Consider the following 27,390-nt stretch of genomic DNA (forward strand, 5'->3'; position numbering starts at 1 on the left):
GGCGAGCTAGCCGGCGAGTTGCCAGTCAGTGCACGACGGTGAGCGCGCGCGGTCGACTATCGACGCGCCCAGCGCACCATGTTGCGACTTCAAGTGTTGATCACTTTGTTTGCGCTAGCGACCAATTCCTTCGTAAACTCCGTACCACAAGGGCTGTGTCTATCAAGCTTCTGCCTCTGCTTGCCAGCACAGCACCCGAGCTGGATTAATATGAACTGTTCCTTGCCTTCAGACCAGGTACGTTCCTCATACGTTTAAACAAACAAAAGTGAATGTTGTTACTTTGCCATACCAGATGTGTTACGATTACGCACCGGACACTGGTTACCTGCAGCAACTTAACTGGTAAGGACTTGCTAGTTTATGGGATTATGGAACCTTTTTCTACTGGTAAAAAGTTCACTAGGTAGGTACCTAGCAAAGGTAAATTTTCATATAAGTAACAATTGCACAGCAAGCCAAACATATTTATACAATTCGTGGTCTTTTTTTATTATTCACAACAAAAGTTGAAAGCTTAACAAACAGAAGAAATAAAATTTAAACAAATGCTATGATAAAATTTCATACTCAAATGGCAGAAACTAGTCTTACCATAAATATTAAATTTAAAACAAACTCTCTCTTCAACTAAATTGGTACCCGAAATGCAGCCGTCAACAAAGCGCCGAGACTGCGGAGTTGCTTTTGTCTATTATGTGTCATAAGTAGGTACAATACAGTATCACATAATGATCTCATTAGCAAGTGCTCAATATGAGTATCCGACCGCCTATTGGCTGACGCAGTAACATTATTGACAAGGGGTATCAGAGTCACATATATTTGAAGATCATTCCTCATATGACAATAATACGATTAAAATTGCTTTCCAATTTTGGTGATATTTATAACAACAATTAAGAAATAATAGACTACGTGCAACAAACAAAGATTCATTGATTTTTTATCATTATGACATCTTAAGTAAGTACCTTATTAGATAAACCCAATCACAAAAAGGACATCAAAATGTGCACCCATGTCAAATAATGCAAGTTTGTAAACTTTTTCATCTCATGCTGGCACATGATATGACATGTCTGTGACGTGGCGGCGGCAACCCAGACCCAGCTATTTGTGTCAACACGACAACGTGCACGCGAAATTTACTAATCCATAAACTTAAAGTGGCTAATCTCATACTTTCATGATAAAATAAACAAAAAGAAATTTAAAGCGGCGCAATTCTTCACACATAAATTCATTGTAACAAAAAAGTCTTATCACATAATTTTAATTCTTAAAATGCCCATTTTCATTAAATGGCGATTATTGTTTCAGCAATTAGATACTAATTATGCAATATGATTTCAAAGTAATGAATAAACTGATTAGTTTCTTGCGAAATAGGAATTAACTCATATTTTCTCTGTGAAACGACTCCATTAAATTCTAAACAATCAGCAAAGAATACATATCTCTTACTAACAACAATGATCTTTATCGTTACATAACGATGAAACTGGGCCTTGTTATACTCCGTACATTTCTATTCTTTAACGATGTCTAAGGCAGCGATAACCATTACATATGCTTGAGGTAGGTAGATTACGAGGAGAACGATAAATTTATTGGGTATCTGAGCTTTCTCAGTGCAGTGTCTAACTGACACAGCCCTCAAACATACCTATCCTACAATAATTATTATCATTATATCAGTTTGTTTTGTTTGTAAACTTTTTATTGCACAAAAAAATGAAATCAAACAGTTCTTGGAACAAAAAAATATGTAAAATAGCGAACTTATCGTCAGTCTCAGTCGTAGGATAGGCCTTCCCAAATGATTTCTACCTCGCCCTATTTGAGGTAACCTGCATTCAACAGAGCGAGTTCTATCCTACAGTCACAATCAATCAATTGATAGTGATTGTGTTCAAGTAACCTACATAACGTCCTAACATTAAGAAACAAACGGTGAGTGTTCACTTCCTTATTTAACTCTTAATACTCACAGAAGCTTAAAAATGTTAGACAATAAGTCACAGAATCCGTATACCCTTCAAATTGTTAAAAATAATATATCAACACACTTTTTTAATGCTGACATTTTCCACTATTACCTTATGAAAAAATTTCAGCATTTGTATAACTAATACATATAATGTATTATAGATTTTCACTAATTTAATATTCCATGATAATACTGAAATATACCTATAACACGTGAGACAAATATAGTCTTAACCATCCATCCATCAGAACATCAATGTTAGTCATATAATTACAGTGTTATTACACAGTTCTTTAACGTTTGAAATACTTCTTACATTTGGAGAAAATAGCAATATGTGTCAACGACCGGGCGGTGTCGGTCGAACCGATGGGCGCACTATAATCATGATGTGGCACACTTGCCAACACAGGGTCAGACAGTGCTACTATAGAATCAGTGACAGCACTGAAAAATAATTTGCCAATAGTAAAACAAAATTGACCTAAATATTTAAGTTGATGATTGATTTCTACTATTAGGTATGCGTATGAAAGCATCGTTGTCGCATCATGTTAGCCTCGACTGGCGCTCGCAGGAAGCGATCTCTCACTACTTTTTTTATAGCTTGTCCGTTGCTCCCGGCTCGCTCCATGTTGTGGCGATGCGCAGCCAACGTATGATTATAGTTTATTTGGAACTTCAAAAGTTTCCTTTATACAACTCATTGAGTGAGGCACACGCACGCACATTGTGGAATTTTAAATTCTTACATGTTCTTCAATATTCGGTTTGATTCAAAAATTTGGAAATCTTTTGGTAACAGAAAACAAAGTCTCGTTTTTTGTGGGCGAGATAATACAACCCCCGCGGCTCAACAGGTGCGGTGGGGACGTCGATCCCTCACGTTTTGTGTCGACTAGTAGTTTTTTGGCTGGGCGATAAGGAACGCATATGTTATGCGCGTCTGTTTATTGTGAACTAAGATTCTTGTTAATATTCCTCACGCTGCTACTCAAATTTTCTGGCGATGATGGTCATGCATCTTTTTATTTAAAAAATCTTCTATTCCAAATTGACGGCTCTATTGATGGCACTTGTGTGCTGGTTTCATTCAATTATGAATGACGAAGAACATTTATTTATCTATTATGATCTACTCGTATCGAAGCACTCGTCGGCATTCGAAAGTTACTTATACAGCAAATATCCATGTTAACCTATAATAATAACTTTAAATTCTACAACAGATTAGATATTTTAACATTGCATTTAACATTGTTCAGCTGCAATGTGCACGCACGCAGATGGACTCCCCACAGACAATAGTTTGTGTACTGCGTGCCCTGCTCTTGTGTCCACAGTAATTAACTTCCGGCTACGAGGGACCTTCGCCCCGGTCACAGTCTCCAATAGAAACTAAAACCGATCGTAATGTTATATATTTTTTAAATAACTGCCATGTGACCGCTTCTAGTTCGGCCATCGTAAACACGAAATCAGCATCATTCATTAAGGAGCTACTTCACAAATTTGGTTATAAATTAGGTGAAAAGTTGTTGTTGTGTTTAAGTTGAACAAACTTTTTGAGCAAAAAGTAAAAGACGTCATTTAACAAAAAAGTAATCACATGAGAAAAGTTCGAATTGTGACGACGAAAATTTGAAAGAATTGCTTTTGATTTCACAAAGCTTTCAATGAGTGCAATTTGTGACATAACATCGCTTAATGTTGCAACGCAACAACTGACTTTCGCCAGATCTTGTTGACTCATTCTTCACACACGGTCGGAAGGTCAGGATTTCTGGTTATTGGGCAAATATCACACACTAACTGAAAACTGACCTTTCATCTGAGTTTTTATAACCAACTTTATTTCTTTCTTTCAATATTGTGGAAATCGATTAAAACATGAGCCAGCTAAGAAAGTCCTTTCAAAAATGAATAGAGATATTGATTGAATTAACATTGCTTTCAAGTATTTTTAAAAATGCTTAAGTTTTAACGGACAAAGGCACTTGTATTGTCTACCGGTAACAATCAAATAAAAGAAAGATATTACCGACAATGGTCATGTTTCCAATGAACGTCTGACTAGTTTCAGAATGCGATAAGATAAGAAGTTATGTTACGAATTTTATCAACTGGTCGCGTTCTTTGCTTGATCTAAGAAATAAACAAATATTAATATTTTCATTTGACCAATATCAATTAATGATTTACTAATTCTGGGCAGCCGGTGATTTAATTTTATAGTTTTCATGATGACATCGAAAAAATGGAATTCTGCTTAACAACCAATATCAGACATATTGACTGTTCTCTTTTCACTACTTAGTCTATACGAGTATTTAAGAACGTGCGTTAGACCAAAACCAAACTACTATTTCATGCGAACTTTCATTAAGTCACAATCACAAGTTTTCTAACTTACTTAAACTTTCCACTCTCAAATCGCAAAGAGAGAATTGCGTTCTTATAATGAAAGACCTTATGATTTTTATCCCGCTTCTCAATTTATAAGCCTCAGTTAAGCTATTGTCTATTCTACTGTTATTATCTTCATATAAAATTAACTTTTACACTGCATATTTTAGGATTTTTAGGATAAACTGAAAAACAGACGCTGAAATAAATATGTATTCCAGTCGCTGTGATAAATTTGGATTCGCCGGAGGAAGGTCATAAAATATCCGACTTTATTTTAAGTCCATAGACCATTCTTATAATTGTATTATGAATAAACCGTGCGGCGAATAAAACTTGCGGTTTCTAACGGGTGGTCATGGCCAATCATCGATCTCAAAGAGATGTTAGGAATACAAAGAAATAATGTATGTACACCACCTAAATCATCTGAGGACAGCAGCAGTTTTCAATCAACTTATTTCGGTGAAGCACATAATAATGCAGGATTCATTCAATACATTAAACAAGTTTAAGAGATTACTACGGCACAACACAACGAAAATAAAATTTATTGAACTATGCTGAAGAAACGAGAGAATCAAACAAATGAGTAAAGAACTATTTTGGAACATCCCGACTCATTCATGTGGCTCATATTCTGGGAATAAAGTCTAATATTAAAATTGAAAAGTATAGCAATGGCGCCGATGCGATGACAGGTTAGGCAGACTAATGTTTAAATGGTAATTTCTGAATGATAATTAAGATATATTATTTGAAATATAAAAAAAAATTGTGATTGCTACTACTGCACTCAAAATTGGCACGTAAGTAAAATGTGAAGGATTTCTTTAATCCTACAAAACTAAAACAACTCGAGACAAAACAAAACTTTAGATTTGCTTTAAGAATTTGAAAGTATAATGGTATTGTTAAATGTTTCAAAGTATAACAAAAGGTCCGATAATCTCTCAAAGTACCTAAGTCCCAGTTCGTGTTATCTGTCTGCTCACTTGTAGTAATCGTTATATGAAGGTAAATATTTGCGAGCACATTAAGATGTTTACAGTTTATATGTACATACCATAAAAATATTCACGTCTTTATTACTTGCGGGGTATACAAGGCCAACAAATTCGAAAAGACTGGCAGTCCACATTTAGTTGTACGGCTTCAATCGTGGATATTGCAAGATTTCTTCCTGTTCTTTTATTTGATTTCTTCTTCCTTATTAAGGGAAAAGCCGCCTTTCTCATTAAATGACATTACTATGCCTACGTTCCTAATCTTTTTATTTTATCATAGTTTCTCTTTCTACTGCTTTTTTCAATGCAATAACAGGCATAGTTATTTTCTGTTAGCGATCTTCTACGTCAAACTAGTCTTATTAATAATCTGTCTTTAATCCTAGTAACTAGATAAATATGCAGCCAGGAGTGTTCAAGCATATTATCTTGTAAGAAATGACTAGTTACAGACGATACTCATACAGCTACAGTACTTGTAGATACCTACTTACTACAGAAGACCTCGACTGATGTTATACGGCATATTTATAGTACAAAAGAAGATAACACTGTTCCGTAAGTTATTACGTACTAGCTTTTACCCGCAGCTTCACCCGCGCGCATTCAGTGCCAACTACAAGAGCTAATTTAGCGCTTCTAACTACAAAAATATAACAACACTAGGTAAATAAGTAAATAGTAGGTAAGTAGACCGTGGTTAACAGCGACCTAAATAACAAATTAGGCTCCTTGTTTTAGAATTTTCTGAATGATCCTGTTGCCGATGAGTTACAATAGGATGGTATATGGGAACACGCCATTGTTTGTAGCAAGGCCGCTAATTTTAACAAAACAACCGGCTTACTTGTGATGTAGCCGATGTTTAATAAATTAATTTTAACATATAATTTATGACAAAATGTAAATAATGTTTATTACACCCTGGCTGTTACAGAAAGCATATGTTTTAAACAAGTGTTACAGATTATAATTTCTAATATTAATTAATTTCTAAATATTAAACGATTCTCTTTCGAAGAATGTCCATATTTGTTACTGTTGATAGAATCAGCGTCTATTCCTGAATTTTAATCAAATCAATGGGAATTGTTTATTTATTTTTTCCTTCACTTTAAACTAACCAAGCATCTCATATTTTACTATTTATACAATACAAATAACTACTACTTGTAGATTTTATTGCGAAAAGTTGGATCTATTTTGGTCCTAAGTGTTATTTAAAGCAATATAGACCACGCATCTTTGCCGGGAAGCAAAATACTCGTAGGTCAACACTTTACCGAACAAATCTGACTAATTGAAGCTCAATGAACATTTGAACGAGGACAATCAGATCTGTGCCGCATTCTGTATGCAGATATATAGTGTAGATCAAACCGTGAAAGATATTTTATATCTATAATACTAAATTGAGAGAACACAAATCTTGAACGGACATATTTTTGTCGAATACTAAGATGAGTTTTAAAATAGGTCAAGGAGATTTGTTCAAAATGTCGTAAATGTAAATAACGCTAAGATCATTTAATAATGATCTAAAAAAATTTGTTGTTTTCCTGAAATCTCTCAATGCCATCTTGGAGGTGATATTAATAGATTACCGTTCTTCCAAATACTTATTGATAAGAACGATTATGCAGTACATAATATTAAGAAATTGTAGATAGAGCATAAAATCCAAAAATATATGTGCAAGTCTTTATATTTCTACTAAATAATGATCCACAAAGAAGCAGTTTGAAAGTTTTCTAAAAATTAATAAACATAAAAATTTCCAAGGCTGTTATCACTTACCATCCTAACCATTTTGCTATAGGTAAATACATAGGGTCATACAGTATCAATAGCAAATGCGAAAATAAATAATGTGTAGCTAACGGGATACACAACACACACCCAGCCATTGTTCCAATTGACATATGCTCTATCAGACAACCTAAAATCTCTTGCTATTGTGTTGTACTCGAGCGTTACCACTACGGTCGTGCGAATCTATGAAGTCCCCTAATACAAAATTTAATGGAAATAGGGCCGGAGTCGGCCCGGCTTAAGGGCCAGAACCATACAGTACAGTGATGACAAAGAAAATATCGCCATTGATATCGCTTGCTTGAACAGCTGACGTACCTCCCACAAAACGATGATTTTGTACTGCCTTCTTAACAACCCTACTTTTTGTTATCCAAAACAACGAACTACTGCAAATATTATGTAGGATAAAAAATACGGGATACAAACTTTGCATGCACAGCTAGGTTTGTATTCTAATTACATTGGTCAGGGAAAGCATACCGACGAAGGCATGATCGGTATAAGACTTATGACAAAAGCCCCGCTAAATCGTATGATCAAATAAGTATAAGTTTTTCTGAATGCTCGACATGTCCAAAGAAACAGGTTTGCCTTCTCTTCTAACTTGGGAGTTAATTTGTTAGGTATAATTAACACCGTTTCAAAGACCAGTCGTTTGCGTGCGAACACACCTACTGGTAAATCATATCGCATTATCTTACAAATAATATTACAGCCATTGTTGGTTTCCGCACTTCCCTAGAATTGAGAACTCGACTATTGGAATAATTAATTTTGATGAAATATTTGTTATGTTATTGACTTGCTCTTTTGCCAATCACTTCAACTTATATATGATGCTAAAGTTTTGTAGAACCTACACCAAATTAATACGAGATTTTTATATTTTCATGAAATAATCTATTGGCTTACTTACTTACTTAATCATTTCGATAAAATCTTTTACTGCAAAAAAAATGATTTTCTTATTATATTAGCTACTGCTGTGTGAAAAAGGTCCTTTTTTACTTTATAAATCAGAATGTTTAATTTTGTCTGTCTTTTATCTGGGAACTGTCAAGCGATAATACGAAGGCACCAGTAAGTCGCGACCATCACATCTATCCGTAAATGGTAGCGCTAGTTGCAAAACAAAACACCGGCCATGTGTGACTCATATGCCATGCGTTCAACTGTGAATGAAAATTAAAAAAGATGTTACACTACACATCCATGTGTTGAGTTGAATAGAAGTTTTGAACAATAGTGACATTTGGTGATGTTTCTTTATGAGAATTTGTTTAATCTCGTTACCGTGTAAGTGAAACAACAACCGTGTGCCATGTATTTCCCAGCAGTGCCGTGTGGTTCCCGGCAACAAAATAGAATAGGACAACTCTCTCTTTCCCATGGATGACGTAAAAGGCGACTAAAGGATTGGCTTATAAACTTAGAATTCTTCTTGTAGGCGATGGGCTAGCAACCTGTCACTTCTTGAATTTCAATTTATTCAAATTCAAAATTTATTTAGTGAACTTCTGTCACTTTGACTAAAGACTATGACCGTCTTATGGTTATAATAATAATGTTATTACCATTTCAATGCTTATAAGATACAACACTTTTCATACTAATAATTGTTTTTACAATCCTATGCTCCCCTCTAGAATCTGTTATATGCATGATTATGATCATGCGGGCAGAAAGAAAATATGCAGACACTATCGAAAATTAAAAAACGAGTAAATCTATACTAATATTATAAAGCTGAAGAGTTTGTTTTGTTTGTTTGTTTGTTTGTTTGTTTAAACGCGCTAATCTCAGAAACTACTGAACCGATTTGAATAATTCTTTCACTGTTAGATAGTCTATTTATCGAGGAAGGCTATAGGCTACATTTTATCCCGGATTTCCTACGGGAAACGTCAACAATGCAGGTGAAAGTTGAATGAGTCGGCCATCTGCGAGCTTTCCACGCGAACGCTGCGCAAACCAACAAAGATATAGTAAAACAATGTACTAAAGATGTGAAGTACTCATTTTTTGCCACAAAAAAGTCCGCGAGAGCATATATCTATCTCTTAAGGTTTACTTACAATAACCACTTTTATGTTCATTTTTTAACATTATTTTTTCTTTATAAACATAAGTTATTTTGAAACCAATTTTCTTTAATTCAGTATTAATCCTTATCCAAATAAATATGTTTATTACTTTCGGCTTTTCATGTAGACTAAAATTGCCATTTACAGTATATAAATCAGACGAATAGGTTTTGAGATATAGTCGTTATAAGCAATTTGCAGCGAAACATTTAATACGGCGAACCAGCGTTCTTTCTAATACGCGTGACCGCCTGACCGGTATCATTCTACTTATAACACTTCCTTTGTATGTTTGTCTGTTTTTACCTCTTACCTACTTTTAAACTGATTATGTCTATCTTTTAAGATTGTTGTTGATTATGAGTATTTAATTGTAAACACAACTGTCTTTGATATCACTTAATTTCAATGAACATCTTAGAAGATATTACTATTTTAAAGTAAAGTAAAGTATCAGCCTGTAAGATCCCACTACTGGGCAAAGGCCTCTCATCTCACTATACGGTCTCCGTTCCGTCGCGGGTAATGATGTGGGCCAAGTCGTCGCCAAGTCGCATAACAATTAGCAGCTATAATTGATAAAGCCGAGGAGGATGTTTGCAAAAATAAATATGATGCCCAAAATAACTATTCCACGCGGACGAAGTCGCGGGCACAGCTAGTTTTTAAAATAATCGCAGTCTACCAAGTAAAAAGGATATAGTAAAAAGTCTAGTTGATTTAATCTCTGCAATGAAAGAAATAGATACATTGAGTAAAATCTACATAAAATTTGTTTGATAAAAATAAATTGAGCATCTAAATCTAACGATCGATATTATATAACATCACCACCGAAGAAAACTGATAACAATTTGTGCTGACTGATCACCACTTAATTTTGGTACTCATATTTTGGGTGTGTGTGTGTGTGTTGTGTTATCCACGTTTATTTTTATTTGTACTGCGTGTGTGAGAGCGAACGTGTCATCTTTTTTTCCTTTTGAGAGGCCTGCACCTCAAGTGTGAAGTGTAAGAAATCGCCACTAAGTACCATTTTACAATGTTATATTTTTTAAAATTATATATTTTGTATTGGTTTGTTTTCATGTTATTTAAATCCGAAAAAAAAGATCTGAATCCATAATGATCTTGAAGAATTTCAGAATTTTATTGCAAAGATACATAAAAGAATATCTCACACTAATGATTGTCATTAAAATCAATAATTAACATGTGCTTTAATAAATTAGTATCTTAGTGCGCTTTCCATTTATCTTAATTTAAACGTCCAGTAATATGGACTTATTCGAACAAATGAAAAAGAATTTATAAAGTTGCTAAATAAAATATCAATTGTCTGCATTATAGCCGCATCATTTAGGTCGTCTGAATTAAGTCAAGTGGGATACGCTTTTTACTGAGGGGATCTTGACTTTGATATGACACAAGGTGTTTATCGTGTTCGACTGCACAGGGAGTCAATTTTATCAAGAGCACTACACCAGACTGTAACGCACCGCTAGAAAGGAAATGGTCGCTCTTGTGTGGCAATTGACACTGTTAGGAGCGATTTAGCGACTTAGACAATACAATGGAAAGTGACGCTAGTAGTCTGAAAGCGAAGTTCCACTCAATTTAGTCACTCTAGGAAAGTTTCCTATTTTTTTTTTCATTGACTACTTTATTTTGGAAATTACTTAAATCCCATATAAATTGACATCGCGCTAACCGTTGCTTTAAATAAATTTTGTGTATGTATTTATATGCTGTCAGCTGAAGTACATGCTCCTAATCGTTCCCTTCATTGGCTACTTTAGTCTTTATACGTGTTTGTTTCCAAACGAATTTACACATGGCGTCCATAATAAAAACTAAAATGTGGGCAGTCGTGAAACACAACTGACAATGGCGAGGTGATCGGCGGTGGCATCATTTCCACAGGAGTCTTTGTCGAACATTCCAGTTTCACGAATCTTTGCTTAGATATTTAAATAAGTTACTAATTTCGAAATAATTTGTTGTTTTCAAATTATAAAACGTGGGCGACCAATTAAGACTGGTTTAATAATGGGTAAGTGGAAACTGATTATTCTTTGCGTTACAAACAATCACTACGTGCACGTGGTGGCACATGGTGATTAAAATATGAACCGGGGTTTTTTTAAAGAAAGTGGTGATTTTAAAATTCACATAACATCATTGATAAACTGAATATGACTCACACTATTTTAATAAACAATTAAAATGTACCACGTGCTTCTTCAAACAGAAGAATATGACAGTGATCATAAATCATTAAGATTTTAAGGATTTATACGAATAGACAGAAAAACAGACATAGCGACCGATAGGCAAGGGTTAATTAAATTGAGATTTTATATTATACTATAACTATAAATACCAATGGTTCCTACAAAGAAATAAATGGGTATATGTATAGATCGACGCGCTGCTAACTGTACTGACATGCTCCTTGCCATCAGCACTTTGCTCCCTGGTAATTCAATCAGGAGCCCGTATCCGCTGTGACCCTCTAGACCACCGGCATACGCCAACGCGGTGTTTACTCCAAACCGATTTACTGCGATTTTCAAAGATGCAATACTAGACCTAAGTGAATAAAGCGCCCCGAGAGGAAATTTTATAACGCAAATCAAGTTGTAACTTGGACAGTATTAGCAAAGAAATTCGCGACATTACGTGTATACACTTTGTACATCTTGGAAACCTCATGATCAGCTAGCTAAAAAAAAACTTTGTTCGGTTGGGAGTAAAACCATGGTACAAAGTTAGTGTCATAAACTTAAACACCTTAACTGTCTACCGCTCGTGAGCTACCTACTTAGTATTGTTTTGGCGCATGTAATTATTTGTGGCTCCGTTTAAAAACACATGAACTGCAATTAAGTTAGTATCAAGCTTTTCCCATTTTAAACATGAATCTAGGGTTAGCTGTTGGTCAGAAAAATATGTGTTCAACTAGCCGTTAAACAATTATTTTGACAAGTTATAAATGTATTTCAATTCAACTTTAAATATTTTAGACTTCTTACAACTCGTCTACAATGAATTAATGGATGAGAATAAAATTACTACAGACTGGTAACCCTACCTACCCTACCCTACTAACAAGAGTTCTTAGAAATGTAAACATACAATTTAAACATTACTCTAATGAGTAATCAGAATTCTGAGTCGGAAATAATAAGCATAAGGTAGCAGTAACGTGACAGTTGTTACTAAATTATTTCAAACAAAGCAATTGAATAGATTACTGACCATTGAAAAGAAAGGTAAAGATTTAATAAAAAAAAATAATACTTATTTGACATCAGTTCACTCTATATAAAATGAAATATTGGAAAATTAATTTTTTTTAAATAATCTTTTTAACCTACTGCTACAAACAACAATCAAAGTTATTGCATCGTTACAGATTCTGAACATCAAAGACGGCGACATTCCTCCAGCGACCATCAATTTGGTGATCACCGGGGCTCGGTCCGTAGAGTTCCAGGCCAATTCCCTGAGCGGACTGCAGGATGTCAGGAAAATTCACGTTAAAGATTGTTCAGCCATCGTCATCAAGAGATCAGCCGCCGTCGAGCTATATCTTGTTCGAGGACTTGTTGATATCGAGAACTGCGATGTACTACGGATTGAGAACAATGCCTTTGTACAAATAAAAGGTTAGTGCAGATTTATATTTCATTACTCATGTTTTAGACAGAATCGTGGTACAGTGATAACGTTCATGCCATCTGTTGTTGAGTCACACCACCTCCTTTAAACCATTATTTAATAAGTATATATTGCACACGATTTTTTTTAATATTACCCCCAAACTTTTAGTATACGTTTCATTTTACACAGAAAAATACCTACACGTTTATTATTTCTTGTCTATGTTATCTAAATTTATTACGAACTTAATTTGGGGGCTCTATGTGTGTGCATAGTTCATACCATACATAATTTATTTATTAATTATATTTTTTTTTTACTGGTTTTAGCTTTGTGTTATATTTATTTTTGTTGCTAAGCGAATGTTTCGACCTGCAAATAGTGCTTTGTGTTTCGCTTATAGCGAAAATGATGTTAGACGGTCTGTTACAAAATTTACTCTCCGGAAACACAGCAAAGCGAATTATTAGCATACCGGTTGTAATAGATGCAATTATGACTGTTGCATAAACAAGTTGCGCTAATGAAGATTGCATTACAAAGAAAGCCATAGACTTAACTATTTCAATCTCTACAAATTGACCCTTTAATTTGCACTCAATGATATGTACATATGTGCATACAGTCGCCCCTGATTCTTCCTTTACTTTACACCAAGTGCTTTTTCACCGAAGCCAGAAACCGTTGAATTATTTTGCATCAAATGTAGCTAATACCTTATCAACAAACAATGTTTTTTCAATGAAAAGCATCAACAAAATCGGTGTTTCTTAAGCTGCTACGATGCTGATACACAGACAAATTTACAGATATTCGCACAGACACGTCCAAAGTTTTGTTTTAAAATAAATGAATAGATATTGTGTATTTGACGCGTAAATTGTATAACCGTCGTGTAAGTTGTTTGATTTTAGTAGACTAGAGGTATCTAAATTTGTTGATGGATCTGAGATTTTGAATAAATTTTTAACCGATAACTTATCAAATATTCCATGTGCGTTGCTTGATTTGGATATGATATCGTTGATGTTTATAAGGAGTCGAAAGGTGTGTAACTTTGGATTGAACTACGTCCGTAAGCGTGACTAGCGTACCGGATGATTCGGAATCCATTGATGCCTCCGAAGCTTCAGTTCTGTCGAATGTATATATATTCTGCGGCTGCCTATTAAAGCAGTGACGTTTGCGGAAGTTCCCACTGGTCACAGTTATAATATGACGTTTCTTGAGAGTGATGAATATAGATCTATTGACGAGATATTGGCAAGTATATGTTGTAGTATCATTTGAGTTATTACTTTTTTGTAAATTAAATAAAGTAAAACTCTAGTAACACGCGAACTTTATTTCTATGTACCTAGTGAGAATTTACATGGAAAATAGCTACACAATAGTCAAATAAAAATTTAATCAATCTTTTAACACCTTTTAAAGCAATATCACCGCCGCTTTTTTAGAATAAATATAGGATTAGATATTATTATTTTATAATTTTACCTGCAATGAAGGCTATTCATTCATTCACCGTCAGTGATGAAGATCTTTTTATAGTTAAAGTCGTACTTAGCGAGTCGGCAGAGGACGGCAAAGATGTCGAGATTACGGCAACCGGTTCGGTCTCGCTCGCCACCGGACGAGGCCTATTATCGACTCCACGTCCAGTTTCTAGTGTCCGTGTTACTTAGATAGATAGGTTAGCAGAAAACATTGATGTTTATAAGTCATGCGGTAGTTTCCATATGGGTACGTCAAAAAAATTTTAGAGCACAAGAAAATATTTCTTTTTCAAAAGACAAGATGTCTCATTTCTTTAAACTACCCTTTATTTTTAAAACAAATAATAGTATTTTTATATGTTTGTATGAACTTTTCATCATAACACAGGATATTCCTCGATATTCAGAACCAATATAGTTGGTACGATACAGAGACGTTAAACTAGCTTCAAACCATTTTTACGCAAAAAATAATATCTAAGGTCACAGTGATTGAATTTGATCAGAGAAGAAGTTTATAAGCAGTTGTGTTACTGAAATACGTTACCTAGCGCGTTATGCATGCAAATAAATTGTTAGTGCGTTAGGATCAGCATTTAGCAAACGCATGTAAATTTGTACCTATAAAAATAGGGTTATCAAACCTGTCAAAACTTCTATTTTTCGTGTTTCGAGTACTGTAGTTTCAGGTGGTACTGAAATGTTATCTTAACGCGGTTTAGAAATCACGAAGAGTTAGCAATTTTTGAACCCATTCCTTGAAAAATTCTGATTCTGTAACATCTGTCACAGACAGACGGGTGATACCTATGGCTTTATTTTTGTCCAATTGACAACACTTATAAATCCTTTTTATTATTTTTACACAGCGGTGTTCTTAACCATTGCAACTTGTGTTCAACTCCAACCCTACCCCGATGTGATGGAATCGGCACACTGACGCGCCCGCATGAATCAGTAATTCGATATCTACAGACAGGATAACTCGTACACAAAGTACATAGTTATCTTAAAAGACAATCAGACTGAAAATATTTGTAAAGCAGTTTAAGGAAATTGTATTTATTAAACTTATAGGGACTTCTCCTTGTTAAAAATATCTTTTTTTCTTTTACTTTTCCTTAAATTATAAAGTAAATGCAGATTTATAAAACGCTTTTCCATCTATCCCACAAGGTCCATTGAATTGTAACATAGTGAGGCGAACTGAGACGATTTCAATAAAAGTCACTTGCCTTATGAGACTGCTAGGACAAAATCGTCCTACTATGGGACTACTCAAAGGGACTAATAGGACATACTGTAATTAGAAACACTAATTCAAGAGATACATACATACATACATACATATGATCACGTCTATATCCCTTGCGGGGTAGACAGAGCCAACAGTCTTGAAAAGACTGAATGGCCACGTTCAGCTATTTGGCTTAATGATAGAACCGAGATTCAAATAGTGACAGGTTGCTAGCCCATCGCCTAAAAGAGGAATCCTAAGTTAATAAGCCTATCCCCTAGTCGCCTTTTACGACATCCATGGGAAAGAGATGGAGTGGTCCTATTCAAGAGATAACTTGCCCTTTTACGTCATTCACTTGATTACAACGGGAAGTGAAGTAATATAGTGATTATTTACGACGTGTGTGATAAATAACAATATAAGAGTGGCAGTCGACATGTGCACAGAGACTGTACAATGTGTACGCTTGGCTGTGACGTCCATATAGCATAAATTACTACCAAATATACCAATATGTTAGAACTTTATATATCTTCATTTAGTGATCGACACAATCTTTACAAATTAAATATACCCGATGATATTGTCTGACTTTGGCAGCGTATCGCTTTGGTGGGTTCAGAGCCCCACATAACCGGTTTTTCGTAGTTTGATATTCATAAATGGGTCAAATAACACATTACGTGAAAAATTTATGCACATTTTATAATTATATTCGTATTTTAGATGCTGGGATACACTCGGTTCATGGCAAAATTTTAAACGTTTAACAGATCAGTAGTCACTTTAAAATCTATTGAATCTCACGCCTCAAAAGCGAAGTAAATGATAATTTTGCTAAACTAATTAAATTCTCTCAGTAACTATTGAGAAATCAGTATTGCTATTAGCATAAAACAAATTTAAATTGATGAATGTCACTAAGCAGCCGTGATAACATATGAAACAACAAACAATTTACATTTATGACATGAACAAGGACGAACGATTACATTTAATAGGTATAAGAAAATTTATTAGTTGACCCTTTTATTTTCCTCAATGATCAACATTTTATATCTTTATTTTATCCCATATTCCCATCTTTATATAATAATTTATGGACATGGGACATTTTAAATAATTGTTATCGTTTTAGAAGACTCCAAATACTTGAATCCACAAATGGCAATCACAGCTAATAAAATCGGCCCTGGTTCACATTTCGGCTGCACACGATTCCCAGTTCTATCTTCTCGACTTAAAAAGCATTGCTCCTTAACAAGTGCATTAAAGTAAATACGTTTAGGCGTTAAGATGACTAATTCTAGACTATTTGTGTCTCCGTATTCGCAACTTTATACTCCCAGTGCCCGAATATAAGACTAATAATACTTATCCGTATAACCATACATACGGAAAGTACTGTAAGGATCGCCCGATGTTTAGCAAGATTCGATAAATTGCGTATCTCAAAATTAATTGCGACATTCGCCGAGAAACTTTTGTATGTATGTATATTAGTTACACATTCAACAGTTTCGAGATATTTTTGTTATTAAAACCCCATCATATAAAAATTTCGAAAGTTTCATACGAGTCAAAATTTGATCAATGTCGTTTAGAAATAAAAGAGCATCACTTTTACAATAATTATTCTTCTCTGTGAACCAACATGTGAAGCTCGGATATCATTAAAACCAGTTCGACGACTATCGCCTCGTAAGGGAATTAACCATTGAATCGAGACCCATCAAATACATTGACTGAAACGAATATTCTTTCATGGGTTTAATACTGTGAAGATCAAAAAGTTTGGCTGCTTCAATGGTGCCCGTTGCACTGATCTTGTGCACCGTTATTTTCGATTTTTTTTATGTTTATTTTTAACATAAAGTCACTTTTAGGTCTATAGGGCTCCTAGAACGTATTCAGTATCAGCGATATTTCTTATTTTAGATTTGAAATCCACCATTACAGTTCCTGGCCAATTTCGATGTCTCTGTATACTAGTTTTAATTGCATGTACATATTTCAGTCGACAGCTAGAGTTCGTTAATTCAATTCCAAATTGAGGACATCTCCGGAGTATAGGTGGCCGGCGCGTCCGCAGTCCGCCTTCTAAAAATACGCGTTTCCCCGACTCGTTCTCTTGTACAGGATAATGACTCATGACGAGAGAGCGTGATACAAAAGCGTGAATGTATCTTAGACAATAGGCAAGTGTTCCTCGCACAGTTATTGGCTTAGAAACAACGGACGTTTTGTTTAATTTTTCAATTTCGACGCCCGAACCAACGTTACCACACAATGTACTATCGTCAGCTTGAGATGAAAATGAACAATAATTAGAAAGTTATGGTAAATTTTTTTTTTGCATCTTCGATATACAAAAATGGTTTTAATTTAAGTATTACCCATAGTTATTTTAATACCCATTTTATACCATTTTAGGACCCAAATTTATCTACTTACAGCCCATTTGATACAATGGGCTGTAAATAAATAAATTTGGGTCCTATACTTATTCATACACTGCTTGGTCAGCACTCGCCATTTTGCAATTTTTATTTTAACTAGTTTTCTTTCCTTTAATTTTACATTTGTATCATTTTTTCAGGGCCTTTGTCCGTGAATATCACGAATTGCGATCGCGCTTCATTGGAGGGGCCTGCATTCTCCTGGCTGCTAGAGATGAACATCAGCAACGTGAGGCAGCTAGACCTGGCACCTGAGGTGTTTATGAGAGATCTAGCTGCCAACCCTGGTACCAAACATGGACCAGACATGAAGGTTGGTTATATTATATTCCTTTTTGTACTTTTTATTATAAGTATGCTCATGCGAGGTCAAAACTATATTAAAGGAATGCGAATTTATATGTTTGATGCCCTAATGTTGTTTACAAAAATTTTTAAACTGCTTATATTATAATTTTAAAAAACTTTGATTTTGAACACTCCGGTAATTTTATATCTTTTTACATTAAATTATTAAGCGACGCGAATGATGCTAATCCATTATTTTAAACTATCCTTGCAGGCCTAAAGATCATTTGCTTTAAAAATTTTAATGCTTTAAATATTATTTTCAGATCGAATTAAAAAATTTGACAATAACGAAGATTCCTGAACAGACTTTCGGTCATTCAGCGGCAAAAATAACGATGGAGGATGTACATGTTGACCACATTAGTTCAAAAGCGTTTTCTGGAAATACAATAAGTAACCTAACCGCATCTGATAGCTCCTTCAGACGCATTGACCCAGAAGCCTTTAGTGCAAAAACCCAAATAGGTTTTCTGAATATTAAAGGCTGCAAAGTCCATGAGCTCGCATCTAAAGCTTTATTATCTGCAGTTACCAACCTCAACATATCCAATTCTAGGTACGCATTACTTTTTTGTTTTTTTCATTAATTCCATACCTTTTGTACGAGTATTATGAAAAGACTTGCATTAGAGAAGGTTCACTGCATGTTACAGACATGAAATAATTCAGTTTTGTTTACTAATAAGCATTTTATACCCACATAATTTTTTATGAAAATTTTAAGTTTTAACCCAAATACTATTTTCAGGTTCGACAAAATCGAAACTGGTGCTATCAATGCGACCGTTGTATCCGTTGCAATATTGGATAATAAATTTCATAAATTCATGACAAAGGGTTTTGAATTATCTTCGTTGAACAGACTCCAAATTCAGAGCAACTCGTTAGATGAACTACCAAGCCATGCCATCGTGGCACCGGGAGCCTCCATTCACGACTTGATTTTCGCCGACAATGAAATTGAAACGATCCACTCTGGCAGTCTAGAATTTATCGGTCAAGCCTCAACCTATAGTAAAATAATATATAAGAGCAACTATTATGGCCAAAAATGCTACTGTAATATGACTCAAGCTTTCGATCAAGCTATAGGAGTGGACAATTCAGATTTTTACGACAGCGAAAGCTTTTGCACTGTGGATACATTTGTCGCTCGTTGCTTTAATGTCCTAGACCAGAACATGTTGCTCAGAAAATTTATAGATGAGATGTGTAATGCAGATGCGATACAGTGTGAGCAGTTAAAATCTGACACCGAAATTAAGAATCCAAGATTTCCTCATAAAGAGTTTGAAGAATTCCAAGAATACACTCAGAGAAATAACAAAGTGATAGGTATAGTTATAGTTACTGTTTTTGGATGTATTTTGATAGCATTGTTTATAAGTTTTATTAAATGGATGAGGCGCAAAGGATATTGTCTCACCATAAAAAATGTGTTGATATCGTCGAACTCATCTTGCGGGTCGTTTTGTGACAGAATATGCACGTGTGGCACGAATAACGGCCTGGATAACGCACGATCCATCTCTCAGCTATCTGTACACGAGTACTCAGAGCGACATAGGCTAAACGAGCCCCGACTAGAGCACGTTATTCAAGAAACCACAATGCCCACCTACGAAGAACCTACGCCTACAGAAGACAAAACTACTCAAACCTTACCAGAAGAGCTCACGAAGGAATTATTAGAGAATTTAAAAAATAAATTAGAAGATCCTGAAAACTATGTTGAGGCTAGAGAAATGATAGAACACCTATATGAGCTTATCAAAGTAGAAGAAAGCTGTAACACTAACAGCCGGACAACCAAAACAGAAGAAAATATATACGAACTGCCTTTCCAGAATACACAACCAAGAATTGGAAGGAATAAGAAGAAGATGATTAGTATCGGAACGAGAGTTCCTTCGCTAGATAAATTATTACCCCTTTCACCATACAACAGACAAACTGCTTTGGCGCACGAATATTTTGAGCCAAAAGACTTTGCGGTCCATTTGTATGCAGAAATCGCCAACAATGAACAAAAAAGAACTTTGTTGGGAGCCATGCCTGACGTGGTAGGTGAGCAAGCCAGACCGCGGGGTCCCTACTTACGAGCTGTGCGTGACAAGTTGAGTTCTAGCTCGCCCAGTCCGGCCTCCACGCCCTGCAGCTCATCTAAGACCACGCCTACAATTAGTCCTATAGTTAGTCCTTCGCATATGTCGATAAAATCGACTAAATCAAACTCATCAAATGCTTCAGGGAAGATGTTGAATAGGCCACTGCCGCAAAAGCCGGCAATTGACCCTGGTGAGGGCCCGTCCAATCAGCATGGTTGAGAAAGGCTTCCGGCCTGGGGGTTCTACTCCCGCCGGATTATCGAAAGACCTCGCAATGGCCTACGCCGGCGCCAGCGCTGGGCGCTCCCACCGCCGCCGCCGCCGCCTCCATCGCCAACGACAACGCCACCCTACGAGATGCCACAATCGCTGGCGGTGCTTAAAAAAATATTTTCTGTGATAATATCTTGGTTTATTTTGTCATTATTACGATGGTTTCTTGAAGAATAATTGCGTTAAGCCAAATGCGTGTTTTGTATATATTTTTTAATTATTTGAATCGTGCCACTCTGATCTTTATAAGCCACATAATCACAGAATTTGTATTTGTTGTTAAAACGCTTTGTTATATTGCATAAAGAATTACAAACTTTGCTGTTGTTATAACCACTATGTAGTCAATCAATGTTTGTCGATCATAGATGTCTATCATTAAATCAATATAACCAAATATTCAATGTTCATCTAGATTATGCGAATAATAATGTACTTGTTTAGAAAATTTAAATTATATTGTAACATTTTCCTTAGTGGTACACTTAATATATAGCGTAATTAAATTTAGTCACTTATGTTTAGATGTTCCCCTAAAGTGATCTTCATTTATCGTCCCAAAGGTTAGTGAAAGTATAATTTTATTTTAGGTCATAGAAATTATTACTGTTTTTATTTCTAGAAAACTTTACACTTCCCATTTTAACTGTACTCGTAATACTCGAATCAGTCGAACATTGCTGTAAATCGGCGTGGTGTTTCCTATGTAAATATTTTTATCTAATAAACATGTAGTCCTGTTATATGGATAGTATAGTAATCCTTGATGTTCAATCAATAGTTTTTTGACCATGCCATATTTATAAATAAAAATTCATAAAGCAGTCATGTTTTTTCTGTCAGTAATCTATGCTGTTACTGAACATGAATTTAGCTATGGTAAGTTTTACATATTTTGTGTCATTACTATTACTTGACTTTTTATACTATTTTGCCGTAAAATTAAAGGCGAAAATTGAACTATTTTAAAAAATTACTGTGTTATTTCTATGTGTAGATAATATGTTATGAGTTTAATTGACAAAAATTTAATATGGCAAATGAAACAATATCTACTCATTTTCACTGCCAAACATACAATCATATATAAAGTATAGTATAGTTGATGTTCTCCACAGAAACATTCAAGCCATGTCCTGTTGTATACATACTCGTAGCTATGTGTATATTTTTATTGTGAAAAATATAAGTTACTATTATTAAATAATACTGTAGCGCTATTATACAAAATTATCATTTTTTTCGACACGCCATTTATTTCATACTTAAAGAAAATTCTAAACGGATGTCTATTGAAATTTTGACAATCCATCTTGAATAAACTGAATGTTTGGTAAATAAGTAACTAGTAATTAAAACTCTGACTGACCAAACACAAGGTATATAATTACGCAGTCAAAGATTAAACGAGAGGGGTTGAAAAATTATAAATTTACAATAATGTGATCAAGCCATGTATAATAATCCACCCTATTTATTGTATTTTATACATAGTTATGTGTAGATATTTTATATATTGTTCTCAGACGCTATTATACAAAATTAACTTTTTCTACGAGACACTAGATATTTATTTCAAACAAAAAGAAAAGTCTTTTGCTATATGGAAGCCTATTGAAGTTTTTTCAATCCATCTTATACAAACTTAATGTTTAGTAACTAGTAATAAAAAAATTGAATAGCCGAACAGAGTCATAAATTCATCAACATATCATTTAATGGTCAAAGAGCAATCTTGTATAGAAAAATTATAAATTTACAATAATGTAAAGACATAAAGTGAGATAGATATAAAAATGTAGTCAAAGTACCTCCCTGAAAATCTCCTAGTCGATTCATTGAATGATTCGTATGGGAGGCCAAACCTTTATTTCACTGATAATTTATAATACTGTAAAACTTTGGAATCGCATAAAGTGAAAACAATAGTTAAAAAGTAGTCGCTAAAAGAACTCTGCATTGAACTCTCTTTGTATAGGAGGCTAAATTTCTATTTTCGGTGTAAATACTCAGTCTTATTACTTTTTAGGATTTGTATTGGATGTTATTATGATGTTAGAATAAGGATTGAGGCGATGGTAAAAGCTTTAACTACACTAGTTCATTGAAATCATCGATCATTTATCACTCATTACGACCACATTATAAATTATTAAAGATAATTCGTATGTAGATTTGTAAACTATATATGTAATGTCGATTTTTTAAAACATAAGATATAAATTTATTTTTATATGTGAGATATATATGTACTATTTTTAATTGATTGAGAGTAGATAAAGGTACTTTTATTGCTACAGGAAATGAAATATATTTAAAAGTAGATATGTATATAGATTTCAACCTAATGTTCCCTAAGTAAAGTATAAGGAAGGTACCCTTTTACAGCAAATACTCTAAAAGTAAAATAGTGCAGGGTTAAATTGTTTCAGCTGTTATGCCTAAAAATATGTTCAATTCTACAGATAATCACTGTATCTTCACTCACTATCTGGATGTACATATGACATCCAATTGAATGTTACTGACGTTAATTTGAAATAACATATAAAAGACAGAAATAAATTTAGTACGGAATCGAGAAAGAGATTATTCGGCTCGTATAATCGGAAGGTTCGTAGAGCCATGCGTGATGGTGCTTATTGATTATTTATTAATGGATCCAATTTGTAAATATTTTAATATTGTAGACCTAATGTCTAATGCGATAAGTGTATTACCATATATCTTTTGACGTCGTTATCACTGGTTTGAATTTTTTTTACATATTTTGAGACCATTTACCTTCTTTGTTGTATTTTTTATTACATTTTATGTATATGTCATATTTATAGCCTGTATTTATAAAACTATATACTTATTTCACATATATTTTAAACAACCGTCATTTATTTATAAAAGTTTTAATAAGATGTTCTCGATCCTTAAAGAATGTACTGAAGTAGTAATTTTAATGTGAACGTCCTAAAGTCTCGAGTATTTTTCTCTATTTGTGAAAAATGTAAAAACATAATAACTTTACATATACCTACACATAGAAAAAAAAGACAGGAATAAAATCTGGAAATCTGGAAAAATATCAGGAAGACATGTGTTATTTAAATAAACTCGTATCCACACAGGATACCAGGTACTGAAAAATATAGAATATTAAATCAGAAACTAAATTGGATAAAATTATCTCAATATTAAATCTCGTCCTTACATATTTTGTGTGAAAAATGCAATTACTAATCATTGATCATAAAATTGTAGCTAGTAAGAAATTTATTCTATAGTATAAACTAGGCTTTACTGGCATGGTCAACCATATTAACCAACTGGTCTAATCTTCCGATTGATTATTGCGAGTATGTAGATTTAAATGTTTAATAAATGTTGAATGTGTAAAGGCAAACATTATTTTATTACCTTCCCTCGTCTCGGTTACTATCTACGTATGTATATATATTTATATAAAAAGCCCCGAGAAGTAGAATTACGCCTAGTAAGCATTAGACGTAGGCTCCAAGAGCTTCACACTCCACTCAAAAGTACACAAAAAAATATTTTAATCCCTCGGTTACATGTTTATTTTCATCCCTGAAAAAGTGACGTTCCGATTTGCGACAAACTACTTCTACGCTATTCACAAGCTTCAGTTCAAAGCAAAGCTGCGGCATGAAGGTGTAACGAATAAGTGAATTGAATTTTATAACAGGTTTGCGTGACGTTACTATGATCTGAATCAACCGCTAGGAGTGGCTTGGGGCTTAGCTTTATAGCCAAACTTAGTGAATGCCGTACTATATATATCTGATTACCATTGTGCCTAATTCTAGTTTAGAATCTATGCATTCATGACATCTGAACTTTGGCAACAGCTGATTGAAATGGGATTAGAGTTGTGGGGTGGATTTCTTATGGTTGCAATAACTTAAAATGAAAATACTAGTAACAAATTTTTCAGAATTATTTTTCAGCACTAATGTTTCAAATTGTACAATCGTAAAGGCACTTCAGGTAAAATCGACGTATACTGTACAACACAAAATGCATGTAAATAAAATAACGTAAACAACGTTTCAGTAAAAATGTTTCCTGCTCTGGTTCGGAAAGGTAAACTTTGTTATTTCAGGAAGCTGCCATTATCGAGTGCAGTGACATCAGACTTTTTTATACGTAGTTTCATCATAATGTGATCATTTGTAGTAAAATCTTGTGTCAGTAATTCGTTTGCTATTAAGTAAAGTACACAAAAAATATATATCTCTTGACTTTCAATTGTAGCAGTAACTTTACTCCAGTAACTTTTGACCAGTTGAACTGTTTTTCATTAAAATTCCAATTTAAATATTTAAATTTAAATATTTGCGAACTTAACTTTAGGATGTCAATATCTTCGAAAGTGCTACACTTCCTAGACAGACTTCAGATTCAAATCACAAATGAAGCTGCACAACTATTTCCACAATATTAAAAGTACATACTTGAAACACCTTTCAATGCATTCGTTGTTTCAAATACATATTAAAGCTTAAAATTTAGGAAATATTAAACAGAGTAAGATCTTCACATCCATTCATAAATTAAGTTCATGCATTGCATGTTTGGTTCTTAAAATACCGGCTAGTTATAATAAACTTTACAATTTATAAACAATTACAGTGAGATATGTACAAAGTAACAACGAACAACAGCCAATCCGGTGATTGATATCATATAAACATATGCAACACATAGTTAACTGATTTAGAAACTGAATAAACCGGTGCAGTGTTTTAAGAAACTGAAAATTTATGTGTGGCTCGTTTCGTTAATTTAAGATCTCAAAACTTATGAGTTTCTACTTGTATATGATCGCTTTTCATAATCAAACAAAACTCAAAAGTAGCTGAACAAACAATGAAGAAACACAAGGTTAAAGTGACAGATATGAACAATATAATCTTAAGAGATTAGGTAGTGCTTATCACTAAATGTATTAACAAAAAATAACCTCCTGTTGAAGACTCGATAATCTGTAGGTGCTCTAACCCCTGGTTATCTGACGATTGTAAATCAGATGATAGTGCCTGTTTACAGGTCATAAAATAATTCAATATGTATATGAAAACAAAATGTATCATTTATATATATGAAAAGATTGTAAGTAATGTGGTATAGTATTTAGTGGTGACGCCATTTTATTGTTACATGTTATAGGCAAACTACACAAGTTGCAAAGACAGTAACCAACTATAGAATGTAATGTTCGCAAAACTAACTTATGCTGATCGCTTGTTTAACTAACTTGAGTTCCAAGAAGCAAACGTTGCCTATTAACTGGTACTAAGTTACAAGCATACATTCTTAGAATAACACACTCGTGTAACCTTCATAAGCGCCATTAAATTATATAGAATTGATCAACAAAAAAAAATTAAATAGGCTAAGAGTCGATGAGATAAAAATGCGACTCATCTTGTCCAAAAGCAATGAGGAAGGTTGCAGTTATGTGACTAAAATAAATGAAAAGAACTAGAAGCAGCTCTTCATTTAATACTAAAAGCCTTACAATGCAGTTGTTTACCAGCCATTTCCATTTTTAATTCATCAACTAAATACGCAGTCGCATCTATCTCGAAAACTTGATAAATACACACTTGCCATCACTTCGTTTCACGAATGAATCCGATTCATTTGAAGAAGCTATATGAGGGTGTGGAAACTTTATATGTTTTCAAACAATGATGTTATTATCGTAACTTTTCCAAGTAGTAACTTTCATGAAATAAACAGTTTCGTTCGTTTTGTTTCCCAACCGCTCATCTCTGCATTATGGGTGCGCTAAGGCATTCAAATGAATAATGGTGACTGCGTGCGTGACCCGTAGATACTAGTAAGAGGCAGGGCTCGTTTACTTCATTCGGTTATTTAGATTAGCTAAATCTAGCATCTCTCGTATATACTGGCGACTATTTGATTTTATGTTATCAGTCTTCGTAACACATAAGAATTATTTCAATGAATACATCGGAAATTACTCATATATCTTCTTCCTCCTGGCTTTAGTCCCGATTGCATCCTCACCGCTCTGGAGAGGAGCCCGGGGTATGCCTTAGCCCATGGATCCTAGATTAGGTGAATCAGGTTTTTACACGAAACGACTCCCATATGCCCTTCGCAACCTTTGCAGGTAAACCTTACCCTTATTAGATCCATGGTTATAAATCCAATTGCCTGATTGTGCAGGTTACATATATTATTATCCTTAATGCATATCGATAGACATCCGGGGTAGACAGAGCCAGCAGTGAATTTAAATTTATTTACTGTATAACATTCATACTGCAATACAATTCAGTTCGAATAACTACAAAAACAATGATAGAATGCAAGAAAAGACTAAAGAACCTCGTTGAGCCAGATAATTCGTTACCTTCACATGGATTCAGATAGTGACAGGTTGCTAGGTCACCGCATAAAAGTAAAATCCAAGTTTTTAGCATCCCTCAAAACATATCTAATGAA

At 34.2% G+C, this 27,390-nt stretch overlaps 2 protein-coding genes across 2 annotated transcripts in view; one reads left to right on the forward strand and one right to left on the reverse strand.

Moving 5' to 3' along the window:
- LOC106133938 (uncharacterized) lies at nt 1-24,295 on the forward strand. The gene is made up of 5 exons (XM_013333823.2): nt 1-237; nt 12,724-12,976; nt 18,307-18,479; nt 18,781-19,073; nt 19,266-24,295. The coding sequence occupies exons 1-5, from the start codon at nt 79-81 to the stop codon at nt 20,842-20,844; spliced, it is 2,457 nt and encodes an 818-aa protein (XP_013189277.1). The 5' UTR covers nt 1-78; the 3' UTR covers nt 20,845-24,295.
- The window catches only part of LOC106133742 (E3 ubiquitin-protein ligase MYCBP2), a 98,588-nt gene that overhangs the window by 32,087 nt on the left and 39,111 nt on the right, over nt 1-27,390 (reverse strand). The gene's annotated exons all lie outside the window — the stretch shown is intronic.

Source organism: Amyelois transitella, chromosome Z, assembly GCF_032362555.1.
Source record: "Amyelois transitella isolate CPQ chromosome Z, ilAmyTran1.1, whole genome shotgun sequence".
In the NCBI taxonomy this organism is placed as follows: domain Eukaryota; kingdom Metazoa; phylum Arthropoda; class Insecta; order Lepidoptera; family Pyralidae; genus Amyelois; species Amyelois transitella.